Consider the following 17,260-nt stretch of genomic DNA (forward strand, 5'->3'; position numbering starts at 1 on the left):
TTCAGAGCCCCTTGGACTGCAAGAAAATCAAACCAGTCAGTCCTAAAGGAAATCAACCCTGAATATTTATTGGAAGGACTGTTGCTGAAGCTCTAATACTTTGGCCACCTGATGAGGAGCCAACTCATTGGAAAAGACCCCGATGCTGGTAAAGACTGAAGGCAAAAGGAGAAGGGGGTAGCAGAGGATGAGATGGTTAGAAAGCATCACCAACTCAATGGACATGAATCTGAGCAAACTTCAAGAGAGAATGGAGGACAGAGGAGCCTGGCATCCTACAGTCCATGGGGTTGTAAAGAGTCAGACTTGACTTAGGGATGGAACAGCAACAGCAACAACTGGACCCAAGCCTTTTTCTCTTTCTTTCTAGTCTTGGTAAATGGCAACATGATCCACTCAGTTGCTCAAGGCAGAAACTAGAGAGTTTTCTTTAATTCGTCCTCACCACTGCCCCAACTCCTAAATCCAGTTCACAAGCAGAGGTATTGGTTTTTTCATCCAAGAAAAACATCCCTGAGTAGGGATTATTTTCCTATCTTTAAAGTAATACTTATGGAGTTCTTAACATCATTTTGCGTAAGACTTAAAAAAGAATATACCTAACTGACACTCATTATGGAAACAAAAGTAACTAAAGGAAAAACTTCACATAGCTTTATTTCCCTCAACAAAAGCTTTCTTAAATGCTTCAATAAAGTCTTGACAAATGGTTATCAAGTGAAAATAGCCATATTCAGTCACAGGAGTCCTGAACATTATAGTACCATAGTTCCTAAATTCAAAAACACATTTGTATCTTCTTACTGAAATCTAGTTTTGTCTTAACAATTTTGATGGTGATAGTTTGTCATAGTAAAATTGGCAGCATTTTTTCTTCATAGTACATAAAATAATGTCTTAGATTTTATCAAGTACATTTTAAAATACAGAATAAGAATGTAAAGATAAAGCAAATTACAAACAAAACTACATATCCTTATTTATTGCTGGTTGGGAACAAGTCATTTTCTTTTTTGGTAAGTGAATGTGTTAGTTGCTCGATCATGTCCGACTCTTTGCAACCTCATGGACCGTAGCCCTTCAGGCTCCTTTGTCCATGGGATTTCCCAGGCAAGAATACTGGAGTGGGTTGCCATTTCTTTCTCCAGGGAATCTTCCTGACCCAAGGATTGAACCCAGGTCTCCTGCATTGCAGGCAGACTCTTAACTGTCTGAGTCACCAGGGAAGTTCCTAATTCAGGATGATAATTAACATTTTCTGAGGGTCATGAAACTCTAAGACATACTCCATAAAACTTAATGATTCTTCTTCCTAAGCAAGAAGGTAGAAAGCAAATACATATACAAATTCACATGTAACTTAGGGATTCACAAGCCCCTAGGACTCTCTCAGTATCCATGGATCCTAGGTTAAGAATTCTTGATTTAGATAAGAACAAAGTTATAATGTTCTAATGGATGTCTGTGAAAAACTATTATAAATTGAATCTGAAGCAAATTAAAACACTAAATATATACACACAGAAAAGTCAGGGTTAATACTTTATTGCCCAGGGCTGGAACTGAAAACAGTAAATATCTCACTAAAATGGAGTCGTGAGACCAGAAGAGGGAGCTCTCATACAGGTACCTCTCAACATAGATCCCAACAGGAAGAAACATATCTTGCATTTCCAACAAGAAGTGACACTACTCTATTACCACCAGCAGGAGGAAGAAAGATTTGAAAGATTTTTCTCCTTGCCTGGCAACAGCTCTGCCAAAGAGAGACTGTCACAATGTAGCCAATGAAAAGACACTAAACTTGGAATTCCCAGTTTCCTCCAATGGACTTTCTGTTACAACCCTCCCAACTCTTCTTCTCCTCTATAGAAGAGTTTCTTTTTCTTTGCTTTACCAGACTTACATGTGATTTACCAGATTTGTGATGTCCTGAATTGCAATTCTTTCCTGCTCCTGAATAAAAACCATTTTCCTGGTAAAATAACTGGCTGTTTTATTGTTATGTTAGCAGAACCAATGTTTGAAGGATGGTATATCTCATCAAAATTAATGTCTCATAATAATTCAAATTGCCAACATCCGCTGGATCATCGAAAAAGCCAGAGAGTTCCAGAGAAACATCTATTTCTGCTTTATTAACTCTGCCAAAGCCTTTGACTATGTGGATCACAATAAACTGGAAAATTCTGAAAAAGATGGGAATACCAGACCACCTGACCTGCCTCTTGAGAAACCTATATGCAGGTCAAGAAGCAACAGTTAGAACTGGACATGAAACAACACACTGGTTCCAAATAGGAAAAGGAGTGCATCCAGGCTGTATATTGTCACCCTGCTTATTTATCTTATATGCAGAGTACATCATGAGAAACGCTGGGCTGGATGAAGCACAAACTGGAATCTAGATTGCCGGGAGAAATATCAATAATCTCAGATATGCAGATGACACCACCCTTATGGCAGAAAGTGAAGAACTAAAGAGCCTCTTGATGAAAGTGAAAGAAGAGAGTGAAAAAGCTGGTTTAAAGTTCAACATTCAGAAAACTAAGATCATGGCATCTGGTCCCATCACTTCATGGGAAATAGACGGGGAAACAGTGGAAACAGTGGCTGACTTTATTTTTGGGGGTTCCAAAATCACTGCAGATGGTGATTGCAGCCACGAAATTAAAAGATGCTTACTCCTTGGATAGAAAGTTATGACCAACCTAGACAGCATATTAAAAAGCAGAGACATTACTTTGTCAACAAAGTTCCATCTAGTCAAGGCTATGGTTTTTCCAGTGGTCATGTATGGATGTGAGAATTGGACTATAAAGAAAGCTGAGCGCTGAAGAATTGATGCTTTTGAACTGTGGTGTTGGAGAAGACTCTTGAGAGTCCCTTGGACTGCAAGGAGATCCAACCAGTCCATTCTAAAGGAGATTAGTGCTGGGTGTTCACTGGAAGGACTGATGTTGAAGCTGAAACTCCAATACTTTGGCCACCTGATGGGAAGACCTGACTCATTTGAAAAGACCTTGATGCTGGGAAAAATTGAAGGCAGGAGGAGAAGGGGATGACAGAGGATGAGATGGTTGGATGGCATCACTGACTCAATGGACATGAGCTTGGGTAAACTCCAGGAGTTGGTAATGTACAGGGAGGCCTGGCTTGCTGTGGTTCATGGGGTCTCAAAGAGTCGGACAGGACTGAGCAACTGAACTGAGCTGAATAACTCAAAAAGAACTTTGTAAGGATAATTCTCTTTACTCTCACCTTTAAGTTCTTTTTATGTTTTTATTAGCAAAACCATAATAAGCTCCTTTGATTTCAGATAATTAAATGCTTTAGTCACAGTATTATAACTAGTAATTCAGAAAAGGTGGTGATACAAGATGATCATATTTTCTTTGGTTTAGTGTCTAATTCTACTGTGGGGGATTTGCTTGACAATTATATGTTGCATGCTAATTTAAAAGGAAGATAAATTTAAAATCATTTCATGCATCATATTAAGTACTTTTTTTTTCAGAATTTTCTAAGCAATGCAAAAGTTAAAGTATAGGAATAACCATGCACAATTAGGAACCTAATATCAGATAATGATATGACCTGTAAACAATAATTAAATGTTTAAATTCAAACTGGACTTATCTTGTAGAAATTTATTATTCTTTAAAATAATATTTAATATATGTGTAACATCTTAACAGATTAAGAATCTTTAAGTTTAAATATAATTATCTGTATTGATCATTAATAACTTAATAGATTACCATATTTCAGTGTTAGAGATGTTTCAAATAATAAGGCTGCAATTAGTACATCTTCTTTAAGCACTTTATTCCTTAAGTTCAGTCGAGCATGAGCTTCAGATAGGGAAACTCTAAAAGAGAAAATTGAGGCCAATCAAAATATGCTGATATTATAAAGACAATATATATTTTTGCAGGAAAAAAACAAGATATGTGTGAACATAAGCCACAACTTAAAGATCAGCATTCAGTTCAGTTCAGTTGCTCAGTCGTGTCCGACTGTTTGAGACCCCATGAATCACAGCACGCCAGGCCTCCCTGTCCATCACCAACTCCCGGAGTTCACCCAAACTCACCTCCATTGAGTTGGTGATGCCATCCAGCCATCTCATTCTCTGTCATCCCCTTCTCCTCCCGCCCCCAATCCTTCCCAGCTAAGATCAGCATATTCTTATTTTTAAAACAATTTTAGTTTATTTACAAAGCATTTTTTTTCTACCAAGTTGAACAGACTGTTTCAGAACGAGGAAGTCTCCTGATTTGTTATCAAAGAATTGGCTTTTATCCTGGTTTTTCTACACATTACCCTCCCCAAGTTCTGTTCAGTTAAACACACAGCTGGAAAATTAACTAAATATCTCTTATAGACATGTCCCTGGTCTTTTCTTCCAGTTCTTAACCCACTGGAAGCCCTCATACAGTCTTGAAATTTTAGTGTTGGAAGAGATTTTAGACAGCAAATTTCAACATCCCATCAGATAACTGAATTTTCTATACAGCATCCCAGGATACTTATTATTTGGTCTCTTTTGAACTTACCCTAGGATTCACTCAGACTCGGGAAGCAATCCATTCCTTTATTATTTTTAAACTAGCTTTAAGGCACTCGAACGATTGTTGGATATGGGAATCAGAAAATCTGAACTATGTCTCTAGAAATTTACTAGCTGTGTGAGTCACACAGCTCATGTATGAATCATTTAATTTCTGAGATTGTTTTGAAGCTCTGCTATAAAATGGGGATAATAAAAATTAATAGGGTTATTGTGATTTCAAATAACGCATTTGAAAATTTGGGGACTCACCCACAAAGATTATATAAATGTAAACTGAAATTGCTTTCACTGCAATTTACACCCACTGGTCCCTGTTTTGTCCTCTGGGATTACAAAACAAATCTAACACTTCTTAAATCAGACAGCTCTTCAGATATTCAAAGACAACTTTTCTAGTTGCTCCATAGTTTATTTTCCTCAAGATAAATATTCCTAGTTCTATTTTTCTTTTGGCCACATTCCACAGCATACAGGATCTTAGTTCCCTGACCAAGAAACCTATACCCCCTGCTTTGGAAGTGTAAGGTTTTAACCACTGGACCACCAGGGAAGTCCCTCCTAGTTCTTTTAGTATGTCATGTGACATGATTTTCATGCCCCTTATCATCCAGGCTGTTCTCCTTGTGACCAGATTTGGTTAATATTCCTTTTCAGTACAGTACTGAGGTGTGATTTGATCAGTAGAGTAGACTTGGGGCAGAATTAGCATTTTCTCACTCTTGATACTATGTTCTATTAATACAACCCAAAATCACAGTATTATTTACAGCCCTATTCATTACTTACTCATATTAAACATAAAAATATGAAATCTCAAATCTTTTTCATATTAAGGCAGATCACCCCTTTCCCATGCATTCACACATGTACCAGGGAGGTTGGGACCTAATTAAAGACATTACATTTGTCCTATTAATTTTCTTGTTGCTAGACTAAAATAATAATTTGAGTCTGTGAAGATCTCTCCAGAGTTGCTTATTTACAAATTTGATTATCATGTTCCTGATGTCCTCACCCAAGCTTCTTCTAAAAATTTTGACCAGGACAGAATATACATATAGCTTTTCAGGGAAAGCAAAGAGCACTGTTCAGCTCCACTTCTCTAGAAAGGCATGAAAGTGAAAGTCACTCAGTCGTGTCCAACCCTTTGCAACCCCATGGACTATACAGTCCATGGAATTCTCCAGGCCAGAATACTGGAAAGGGTAGCTCTTCCCTTCTCCAGGGGATCTTCCCAACCCAGAGATCAAACCCAGGTCTCCCGCATTGCAGGCAGATTTTTACCAGCTGAGCCACAAGGGAAGCCCAAGAATACTGGAGTGGGTAGCCTATCCCTTCTCCAGGGGATCTTCCTGATCGAGGAATCAAACCGCGGTCTCCTGCATTGCAGGCAGATTAAGCATGGCTGGTGTTAATAGGCATCTGTCTATAGAAGCAGGAGAAAAAGTCAAGGTTTATGACTCTTCTGAGAAGTGCTTCATTTACTTGACTATTTCATAAGACCCATTTCCATCTCTAGTATTTATTTCTACAAGAGAAAAAAGTAGAGTTGTCATATTAAACTTAATTCTGTCTTATTCTTGGATTAGTAGAGTCAAATGTAAACTGAGGCTATGTGAGTTTAAATTAAAAATATCTTTTTAAGACAGAAAAAGCAAATGAGATAATAGGGCTTTCAAACCTTTTAAGCTCTGAGTACTGAGTATTTGACATATTACTTCAGAAAACAGCATTATATAATTCTGTTTACCATTTTAAAACATCACAGTTAATTTCTACGTTCCCTTTCTGTCACAATTTTTTAGTTCTATGAAGAAGAGTTGGAGAAATTAACTAAACATATGTATCTCTTTTAGTCCTACACTTGACATTTCCTATCAGTCCTCCACTTGTCTTATTTTATACTGCAGTCATAACAAAATATTTATTTATTTAATAGATTATTTTTACCCCTGGTCCTACTTCATAATTTCGGTTGAGATTACATATTAACCTATATCAAATGAAATAATGGTCTATCAACAGAGGACTGTTTAAATTATGGAATAGCCACATCATAACACAGTAAAACTGTAAGGGAGCTATTAAAACAGAATGAGGTAATTCTTTATGTGTTGATAGTAAGATATCATGATATGTATGCATGATTCCATTTGGGCAAAAAGAGAATATCAATATGGCTACATATGTATTTATGTATTATAAAAATATTTTTATATAATATGTTAAATAACATATTAATCTAAAATATATATAACATATTCAAGTAAAATATGTACTTAACATATATCACATATTTAAACTATATATTTGTATATGCTAGTATCTGAATGGATAATTTATGAAAGGACACACAAAACCTGTTAGCAGGGATCATCTCCAGGGAGTGATAATCACAGGGAGGGTTAGCAAGGGACTTAACTCATTATTTTAGACTTTTCTTTAACTATGTCCATACTTTACTTTTATAATAAAAATTAGTTTTAAAAAACTTCTCAAGGAACAATAGTACATGAGTGTACTAAACTGTTTAAAAGCACAAAGAATAACATAAATCTTTTTCTAAGCTCAACTATAAAATATCTAGAAAGTCAACTGATTCAATGGACATGAGTTTGAGTAAGCTCTGGGAGCTGGTAATGAACAGGGAGGCCTGGCGTGCTGTAGTCCATGGGGTCTCAAAGAGTTGGACACAACTGAGCGACTGAACTGAACTGAAGCAACCACATTTAAAAAAATAATCATTTGCATTAAAAAATTCAGTGCATTTTTTTCAGATGTACCAGGTATCTAATAAAAAATTTAGTGAAAACAAGTTGTTGGAGGTTCAAATGATGTAAGGCTATAACAGAAGAAATAATTAAGTTACCTTAAATTCTTTTGGAACAAAGTATATATGGTAAATAAACCACCCAGCAATCAAAAAGCAAGTGAGACAGTTAATTAAACGCATCTTTAAAAGTAAATAATGGGGACTTCCCTGGTGGTTCAGTGGTAAAGAATCTGCCTGCCAATGCAAAAGATACAGGTTCGATCCCTGGTCCAGGACCATCCCACATGCAGCAGAGCAAGTAAGCCTCTGGATCACAACTATTGAGCCTGTACTCTTAGAGCCAGGGAGCCACAACTACTGAGCCCTCATGTCTCAACTATTGAAGCCCATGAGCTCTAGAGTGCATGCTCCACAAGAAGAGAAGTCACTGCAATGAGAAGCTTGTGTACCTCAACTAAAGAGTAGCCCCCACTCTCTGCAACTAGAGTAAACCCCACACAACAACGAGAACGCAGCACAGCTAAAAAAAAAAGTAAAGATTTTTTAAAGTCAGTAATGATTTTAAAATTGAATACTTACAAATATTTTAATGCAGATGCTGACAGTTTTGATCCACATATAGAATCTGTTCTGATTCTGCGACTTGCTAGGTAATAGCCATGAATCATTCTTTCTGCCTCCAAGCTGAATTCGACATTCAAATTTTTTGCAAAAGCAAGCAGCTAAATAGAAAGTGTGAAAATTCAAGAGATTCAAACTTTATTAAGAGAACCTATATTACAAAAATCCAAAGTATATGGTCATTTTATTTTTTAAAGTTTGCATACTTTATTTACATCAAAACTGATTAAATATCTGAGCTATCTAAAAAGCCATTGAGCACTTTAAATCATATTATACTTACAAAGAATATTACAGTCTACCCAGAATAACCTCTTCTTCCCTCTCAGTACAGAAATGTTCTGTGCAATGTATTTGAATGACTATCAAGTCTTTGCTTCCAGTGGAATAAAGGCTTACTCAGAGCCTTCTAGTGGGAGACAGCTTCCCTCAGAATCTCATTTCCCTTTGAATAGTCTTAATTCTCTGACAATTTATTTCTAGAAAACTTTCTCTCATTGGCCTCCTTCCTTCCCTTCCTTCCTTTTAAAAAACACATCTAAAGACCAGTGATGTGGGAAGTACTGTGTTAACTACTATGAAGATGGGCCTTGGAGATTCAGAAAGATTTTGGATAGAAAATAAACCTTCAGCTTAATGATTATCACTGTTTTCTCTTAGTTTTGTGCTTTTTTTCTCAGTGATTCCCAGTTCCTCAAGTCCTTATTCTATGACACCATTTCCAGACTTTTCACCATTCATCATTTCTTTTGTTTCTGTGAGTTGTAAAACCAGAAAAACAGCAGGAGGAAACAAAAGAGAAAAACCACCCATAATAAAGTTGCTATTAACTATTATATCTGTATTTTAAATATAACTTTTTAAAAAGATCTGGATATGTCCTGGGTTGGATATGTCCTGTCTTTGGTTTTCTGCTGCTGCTGCTAGCTGCTAAGTCATTTCAGTCGTGTCCGACTCTGTGTGACCCCACAGACGGAAGCCCACCAGGCTCCCCCATCCCTGGGATTCTCCAGGCAAGAACACTGGAGTGGGTTGCCATTTCCTTCTCCCTTTAGTTTTCTTACATTCCACAATTCCCTCCAGGCCTTCAGAACAGAATAACAATACTATCAATAACACTGATAGTTCTCTCTAGGTTTTAAGCTATGGGGTCACAGTGATAAGACATCCACATCCCCCTTCATAAAAGACCTGTTGTCTCTGCTATTGAGAATGTAGCACTGAGAGCCAGCGCTGGCCTCCAGTTGTCAACTTCTTCAACATTTGCCTAATCTTGACTACATAATATAATTTTTGCTCCAGTCGACAGGTCTTCTCATAGTTTTCCATGTATACTCATCTCTACTTTTATGTCTTTGCTCTTATTTTTAGCTTATTTTTTTTGAATGTCCATCCTTCCTGTCATTTAAATCTTTTGTTTTCTTTTTTCCTTTTTGTAAAATTTAGTTTTAATTGGAGGATAATTTAAATCTTACCTTTTCTTAAGGCCCAACTAAAGTCTCACCGCCTTTTGAGTTATTCCTAATTCTTGCATTCTACTTGATAGCTTCCTTTCTGAAGTCATGCAATACTTATAGTCAGCACCACCTAGCATAGCTTTAAATTGTCCCTTGTTTCATATATCTCAATTAAATGATAAACTATTTAAGAAAGAAAAATGTACATTTCTAGGAGAATATAAAGAACAGAAAGAGGCTCACCTATATTAAGTACTCAGTAAATGCCTGACTAATTAATAAATCCATAGACTTTTTGTTTTTCAGGGAAAAACTGGGCAAAAAATTTTCCAGGTTATTAGCATGTCTATATCATTTAGTACCCTAATTCCTAAAGACTAATTGCCTTTTTTTATACACACTAAAACAAATGAAAAGACCTTATTTTACCATACATATTGTTCGTTTTCTGTTTTAATCTATGTGAATAAACTCCACCTTTCAACCTTTTATCCATGCAATTTGGGCTACAAAAAAAGGCAGGTATGAACAAAAAATTTACTGACATGTGGATTCCCACTTCCCAATGTTACAGACCATTTAGCTATCCTACACAGATCAGTTCAGTTCAGTTCAGTTCAGTCGCTCAGTCGTGTCCGACTCTCCGCGACCCCATGAATCACAGCACGCCAGGCCTCCCTGTCCATCACCAACTCCCGGAGTACACTCAAACTCATGTCCACAGAGTCGGTGATGCCATCCAGCCATCTCATTCTCCGTCGTCCCCTTCTCCTCCCGCCCCCAACCTTTCCCAGCATCAGAGTCTTTTCCAGTGAGTCAACTCGTCTCATGAGGTGGCCAAAGTATTGGAGTTTCAGCTTTAGCATCAGTCCCTCCAATGAACATCCAGGATTGATCTCCTTTAGAAAGGACTGGTTGGATCTCCTTGCAGTATAAGGGACTCTCAAGAGTCTTCTCCAACACCACAGTTCAAAAGCATCGATTCTTTGGCGATCAGCTTTCTTCACAGTCCAACTCTCACATCCATACATGACCACGGGAAAAACCATTGCCTTGACTAGACGGACCTTGGTCGGCAAAGTAATGTCTCTGCTTTTTAATATACTATCAAGGTTGGTCATAACTTTCCTTCCAAGGAGCAAGCGTCTTTTAATTTCATGGCTGCAATCAGCATCTGCAGTGATTTTGGAGCCCAAAAAAACAAAGTCTGACACTGTTTCCACTGTTTTTCCATCTATTTCCCATGAAGTGATGGGACCAGATGCCATGATCTTTGTTACTTTAACTCTATTGTGGACAGATTTCTCAACAGTTAATATAAAAGGGCTTCACTTGTAAATACTTGAGTACCTTTAATAGCTATGAGAGTCATTACTAAATCTGCATCATCCAACTCTCAGGTTCTCTGAACATGCCACACATGTTTTCATGTCAAGACATTAAAATAAATGGGTTTGTGAGTCATGATAGATACTCCCTATAGTCAGAACTATTCCCTTTGAATAGTCTGTAAAATGTAAAACACTGTGTATCTAGAAAGCCTCTCATCATAATGTTTTATAAAAATATTCTATTTTGAATGTTTTAATGGAAAGATAAACCATGGTGATCTGATTAGTGATTCAAAGAATAAACTCAACATTTTAATATCTATATCCTTATAGCTTTTAATTCTAATCTAAAATATTTTCTATTTTAAAAAGCTTAAAAGCTGAAAGCAAATTGCAATAAAATAAAATTCTAAATAAGGAAAATTGAATGTTCAAAGGGAGTTTTATTTAAATTGAGAAACATTAGCACAAGTATTCATGGCACTCATTTTTTCTACCTTTACCTTTTCAAAATCTTCAGTTGTGAACTGTTTAGAAGCTAAATAAAGCAGCCTTTCAGGATCAATGGCTTTCTTTAAAGTATGTTGCACAGTTGGAAGAAGTGGGTGGCAAGGAGATGATTCATTGCAGTTAATCAATAATGCAAATGCCTCTACAAGATTAGCTGGAATTAAACTGCAATCCTACCTCAAACAAAAATGTAGAAGGCAAATATTAAACACTGGCATTTTCACAAACACTTTAAATAATAACAAAATAAAATAATTATTATAATTATAATTTCATAATTTAATGTAATTAACACTATAGTAATATAATTCTATTAATAATTTAAATAATAATTATAAACAATAATTCATTTAAAGTGATTCCCAAATAGCATGTGATCTTTGTGGTAACCAATTTTTTTAAATGCTCTTTATTGAGTATTTTCTTACACATTATTCATGAAAACCTCCCCCACTACATACTCAAATAATAATTTCTAGTGAGCAGATACCTGCTTTGTATGACTAAAAAACGAAAAATTGCAAACAACTGTGTCATTATTTAGTTCCAGGATCTTAGTAAGTATAGAAAGTAAGCACAGAAATAAAAATAAAACATTAAATTATTAAAATCCATGACTAAGTTCCTTGAACAACATTCTAATAATAAAATACACATATACTTTACCATCTGACCAATTAGCATATTGGTTTTCTGTATATTTCTCCTTGAAGATGAATCCATATCAAGAAAAGACCAAAAACTGCACTGAACTGGAAATGTCATTTGTTGATCCACATCATCCCCAAACTTCTTTCCCGAGATGTAGACTGTGATGCTTCTACTTTCCACAGCTAAGTCAAGAGACATTATCCATTTGTTACTTAAGTTCACTTTGGTCAATATAGCTATAAATTAAGAAATATTATTATAATGAATTTTATGACCTAAATTTTGGATAGCAAAGATACAGGAAAACTTGATGGTTTTGCAGGATATGGCTAAATTAGAGGATTTGCCATAAAAAGAACAAGGCAAGAAAAATATTTGAATGTTTCTGTATCCCCTGACGATGAGAACCATTAGTCCAAAACATGAAGCTGGAATTGTGAACTGGAATGAATAGGCAGAGGGTAAGGAGACAGTGTCAGACTTTGTTTTTTTGGGCTCCAGAATCACTGCAGATGCTGATGGCAGCCATGAAATTAAAAGACGCTTGCTCCTTGGAAGGAAAGTTATGACCAACCTTGATAGTATATTAAAAAGCAGAGACATTACTTTGCCAACCAAGGTCCGTCTAGTCAAGGCAATGGTTTTTCCCGGGGTCATGTATGGATGTGAGAGTTGGACTGTGAAGAAGGCTGATCGCCGAAGAATCGATGCTTTTGAACTGTGGTGTTGGAGAAGACTCTTGAGAGTCCCTTATACTGCAAGGAGATCCAACCAGTCCATTCTAAAGGAGATCAATCCTGGATGTTCATTGGAGGGACTGATGCTAAAGCTGAAACTCCAATACTTTGGCCACCTCATGAGACGAGTTGACTCACTGGAAAAGACTCTGATGCTGGGAAAGGTTGGGGGCGGGAGGAGAAGGGGACGACGGAGAATGAGATGGCTGGATGGCATCACCGACTCTGTGGACATGAGTTTGAGTGTACTCCGGGAGTTGGTGATGGACAGGGAGGCCTGGCGTGCTGTGATTCATGGGGTCGCGGAGAGTCGGACACGACTGAGCGACTGAACTGAACTGAAGGAGACTGGTCATATCATGCATGTTGCAAAGGAGGCTGAAATTAAGCAATGTTCTTTTGTGGGGGGAAAAAAAAGAAAGCAGATCATCTAAGTTAAGAATGAAAGAGGAAAAGATTGTGAGACAATACACACAATCTGGTATTTTGTGTCTGGTTCTTTAGGTGTTTTTTTGTGGGGGTGGAAGGTGGGAGGTTCCTGGAGGCTCAGTGGGTAAAAAATCTGCCTGCAGTGTGGAAGACTCAGGTTCGATTCCGGGGTTGTTAAAATCCCCTGGAAAAAGGATTGGCAACCCACTCCAGTATTCTCGCCTGGAGAATTCCATGGACAGAGGAACCTGGTGGGCTATATATAGTCCATGTGGTCACAAAGAGTTGGACATGACTGAGTGGCTAACACATATATTTTGTTTTTAAATTGCTGACTTGTAGGAATTGTTTCTATGTTCTAGGTATATGTCCTATGTCAAATATATGTATTGCAATTATTTTTTTTTCCTTTGTTTGCCAACTCACTTTTTAAATGGCCTTTTGATATGTATAACTTTTTAGTTTTGATGAAGTCCAATTCATCTATTATTTTCTGTTAATTGCTTTCTGGGTTTTGTCTAAAAAATCTTTGCCTACCCTGGTGGCACAAATGGTAAAGAATCTGCCTGCAATGCAGGAGATCAGGGTTCGATCCCTGGGTAGGGAAGATCCTCTGGAGAAGGAAATGGCAACCCACTCCAGTGTTCTTGCCTAGAGAATCCCATGGACAGAGGAGCCTGGTGGGCTGCTGTCCATGGGGTCACACAGAGTCGGACACGACTGAAGCAACTTAGCATGCATGCATGCGTTGGAGAAGGAAATGGCAACCCACTCTAGTATTTTTGCCTGGAGAATCCCACAGACAGAGGAGCCTGGTGGGCCGCTGTCTGTGGGATCGCACAGAGTTGGACACGACTGAAGCGACTTAGCAGCAGCAGCAGCCAGTGTTCTTGCCTGCAAAATCCCATGGACAGAGGAGCTTGGCGGGATACAGTCCATGGGGTCACAGAGTCAGATATGACTGAGCATTCACACAACATACCCTTAAGTCGTAAAGATTCCTCATGTTTTCTTCTAGTAGCCTTATAATTTAAGTTTTTACATCTAGGTTTGTGATTCATCTTTAATTAATTATTGTATATAGTTGTGAGGTATGAGTAAATATTAATTCTTTTCCAGATGTTCCACCATCATTTGTTGAAAAAACTTTCCCCATTTTCCCCGTTGCTTTGATGTTGTGATAAAAAATCAGTTGAACATATGAGTGTGAGTCTATTTTTGCAGGCAGAGGCAATATGCTATGTCTCCTGTGTATTGCTGCACATGCTTGCTGGTATGCCAAGAATGCAAGGTCCTAACTTTTCTTTGTCCAATACTTATCTCTCTATGTCCTTGTTAGTTATAAATCTGGCTCAAGTAGCATTATCCTAATACCAAAATCAGATAAAAGATATAACAAGAAAACTACAGACCAATATCTCTTATGAATATATAGGCAAAAATTCTCAACAAAATATTAGCAAATTAATTCCAATGATGTATAAAAATAAATATACAACACAGCCAGGTAGAATTTATGTTAGGTATGCAAAGCTAGTTCAACATTTGAAAGTCAATTAATGTAATCCATAATATCAACAGGCTACAGAAAAAAAATCACATTATCATGTCAACAGATGCAGAAAAAGCATTTGGTAAAATTCAACACCCTTTATTTAAAAACTCTTAGTAGATTAGGAATAGAAGGGAACTCCTTCAACTTGAAAAAGAACTTCATCATAAAACCTACAGCTGACATCATACATAATTGTGAGAAACTTGAAACTTTCCTATTAAGATCAGGAACAAGACAAGATCATGATGTTCCTTTTCACCACTGTTTTTCAACATCATCATGAACATCCTAACTAGAGCAATAACACAAGAAGAGGAAATAAATCTGGAAGGCAAGGCAACCCACTCCAGTATTTTTGCCTGGTGAATTCCATGAACAAAGCCTGGTGGGCTACAGTCCATGGGGTCACAAAGAGTCAGATATGACTGAGCAACTAATACAAATTCATGTGTTACACGTGAGAGCAAAGGCTTAAATAGTGCATTTACACATTAAATTCCTGTTTTTATTTATCAAGGTAAAATGAAAAATGTCATTTAATATAATTTCTCTATTTCTAAAATGTGTACAATATAATCTCTATTGTTAGGTAAGTCCTAGGCTTCCCTGGTGGTTCAGATAGTAAAGAATAGGTCTGCAATGCAAGAAACCTCGGTTCGATCACTGGGTCGGGAAGATCCCTGAAGGAGGGCACGGTAATCCACTCTAGTATTCTTGCCTGGAGAATCCCATGGTCAGTGAAGCCTGGAGGGCTACAGTCCATAGGGTCGCATAGAGTCAAACATGACTGACGTGATTTAGCACACCCAACTCCATGACACTGATGGAAAAGTTAAATAGGTAAAAATTAATTTGAAAAAATATTGTTTACCTGACTGGAGCTGTTCAAGTTTATCTTTTTTGTGTGAAGCCAAGTCTCCTATAAAGCAGATACCACCTTTAGCTAGCAAAGCACTGCCAGCTTGAATGCTAACTGCTCCAGTTCCATACTTATTTCTGGATAGAGTAGGGAAAATTTCAGTAGAGACTGAATGACGTATGCCACGGGGCACAAGGTTTATACTAAAATTCAAAAGCCTAAGGGAAAAAATAAATCATTAATTACAATTATTTAATATTTGATTTTCAGAAGTCATAATGTATAATAGCTATACAATTAGATTTAATTTGATTTAATGTTTATTGAGCACTAGTCCTATGGATAAAAACACATATGAAATTTGGTCCTCAACTTGGAAAGCTCACACCCTGGAGAGATTAAAACAAAAATGTAAAACATGATATGATGAGTACTAAAATAATGCTGTGAGGACATCCATAAAAGAATCATTTCTTCCTGGAAAAAAATCAGAGAAAGCTATACAGAGATGACATTTGAACCAAGACTTTCTCTTTTGATGAACTGCTTTCTTTCATTTATTCAAAACTTCCACATTTAGGTTTTGCAAATAGTTCCTCATGACTACCCCTGCTACCTATGTATCAACATAACTCTTGATACATCCTTTTGCTTTCTAATATCTTTGCCAATTGCCTCAAGCCTCTTCGTTTCTCAAATTTAAATTATAAGAAAAGAATATGATTAGTTTAGCTTAGCTTTTAAATCAGAGAAGGCAATGGCACCCCACTCCAGTACTCTTGCCTGGAGAAGACAAGAGTACTGGAGTGGGGTGCCATTGCCTTCTCCAATGTGTGAAAGTGAAAAGTGAAAGTGAAGTCGCTCAGTTGTGTCCGACCCTTAGCGACCCCACAGCTTGAAGCCTACCAGGCTCCTCCATCCATGGGATTTTCTAGGCAATAGTACTGGAGTGGCTTGCCATTGCCTTCTCCGTTAGCAGCAGCAGCAGCTTTTAAATCCTTGCTGCAGAAATCACAGCTTGCTGGTGTGATCTTCTTTGATGACCAGACACAACATACAGTGCAAAAGAGGGTGAAGCAATATCTCTTAAGAATGGACAGGTAGACGCTATAAAATGTCTAGAATATGTGTCATTCCAAGGAATTTAGATGTTAATTTGAAGATATGTAAAATGGGTAAGATGTAGAAGGAAAATTTGCAAGTCTATAGAGCAGTGGTTCTCAACCTTAGCTCACTTTAAAATCACCTGGGGAGTCAACTGTCATGTGAAAAGATGGTCAACATAAAAAATCATCAGGGGAATGAAAATCAAAAACGCAATGAGATATCACAACACACCTATCAGAATGACAGTCATCAAACACACACAAACCCCAAAACCAATTGTTGGCAAGAACTGTTGGCCTCAAAATTGGAGAATTACTGGAATTAACTGAGGAAGTTTTCGAACTACTGATATAAGGTCACAGAGTATAAGACACAAATACTTGAAAAATAAAATTAACAAAGCACTATCACTTTAACAGCCTTGGTTCAGTTCAGTTTCTCAGTCGTGGCCAACTCTTTGCGACCCCAAGGACTGCAGCACACCAGGCCTCCCTGTCCATCACCAATGCCCGGAGTTTACTCAAAAGCATGCCCATTGAGTCAGTGATGCCATCCAACCATCTCAACCTTTGTCATCCCCTTCTCCTCCTGCCTTCAATCTTTCCCAGCATCAGAGTCTTTTCCAATAAGTCAGTTCTTCGCATCAGGTAGCCA

The 17,260-nt window shown here is 37.3% G+C and overlaps 1 protein-coding gene across 2 annotated transcripts in view; it reads right to left on the bottom strand.

Annotated features, from left to right (window-relative positions):
* The window catches only part of MCMDC2 (minichromosome maintenance domain containing 2), a 38,390-nt gene that overhangs the window by 1,929 nt on the left and 19,201 nt on the right, over positions 1–17,260 (bottom strand). For both annotated transcript variants that reach the window (XM_055432582.2, XM_088844444.1), the window contains 5 exons: positions 15,512–15,717; positions 11,935–12,101; positions 11,262–11,441; positions 7,929–8,071; positions 3,762–3,871 (listed from right to left, as the gene is read on the bottom strand). In XM_055432582.2, coding sequence (XP_055288557.1) covers positions 3,762–3,871; positions 7,929–8,071; positions 11,262–11,441; positions 11,935–12,101; positions 15,512–15,717 — 806 coding nt within the window. The remainder of the gene's footprint in view (positions 1–3,761; positions 3,872–7,928; positions 8,072–11,261; positions 11,442–11,934; positions 12,102–15,511; positions 15,718–17,260) is intronic.

This window comes from Moschus berezovskii, chromosome 16 (genome assembly GCF_049115385.1).
Source record: "Moschus berezovskii isolate FMDL1 chromosome 16, NW_MosBer_1.0, whole genome shotgun sequence".
Lineage (NCBI taxonomy): Eukaryota > Metazoa > Chordata > Mammalia > Artiodactyla > Moschidae > Moschus > Moschus berezovskii.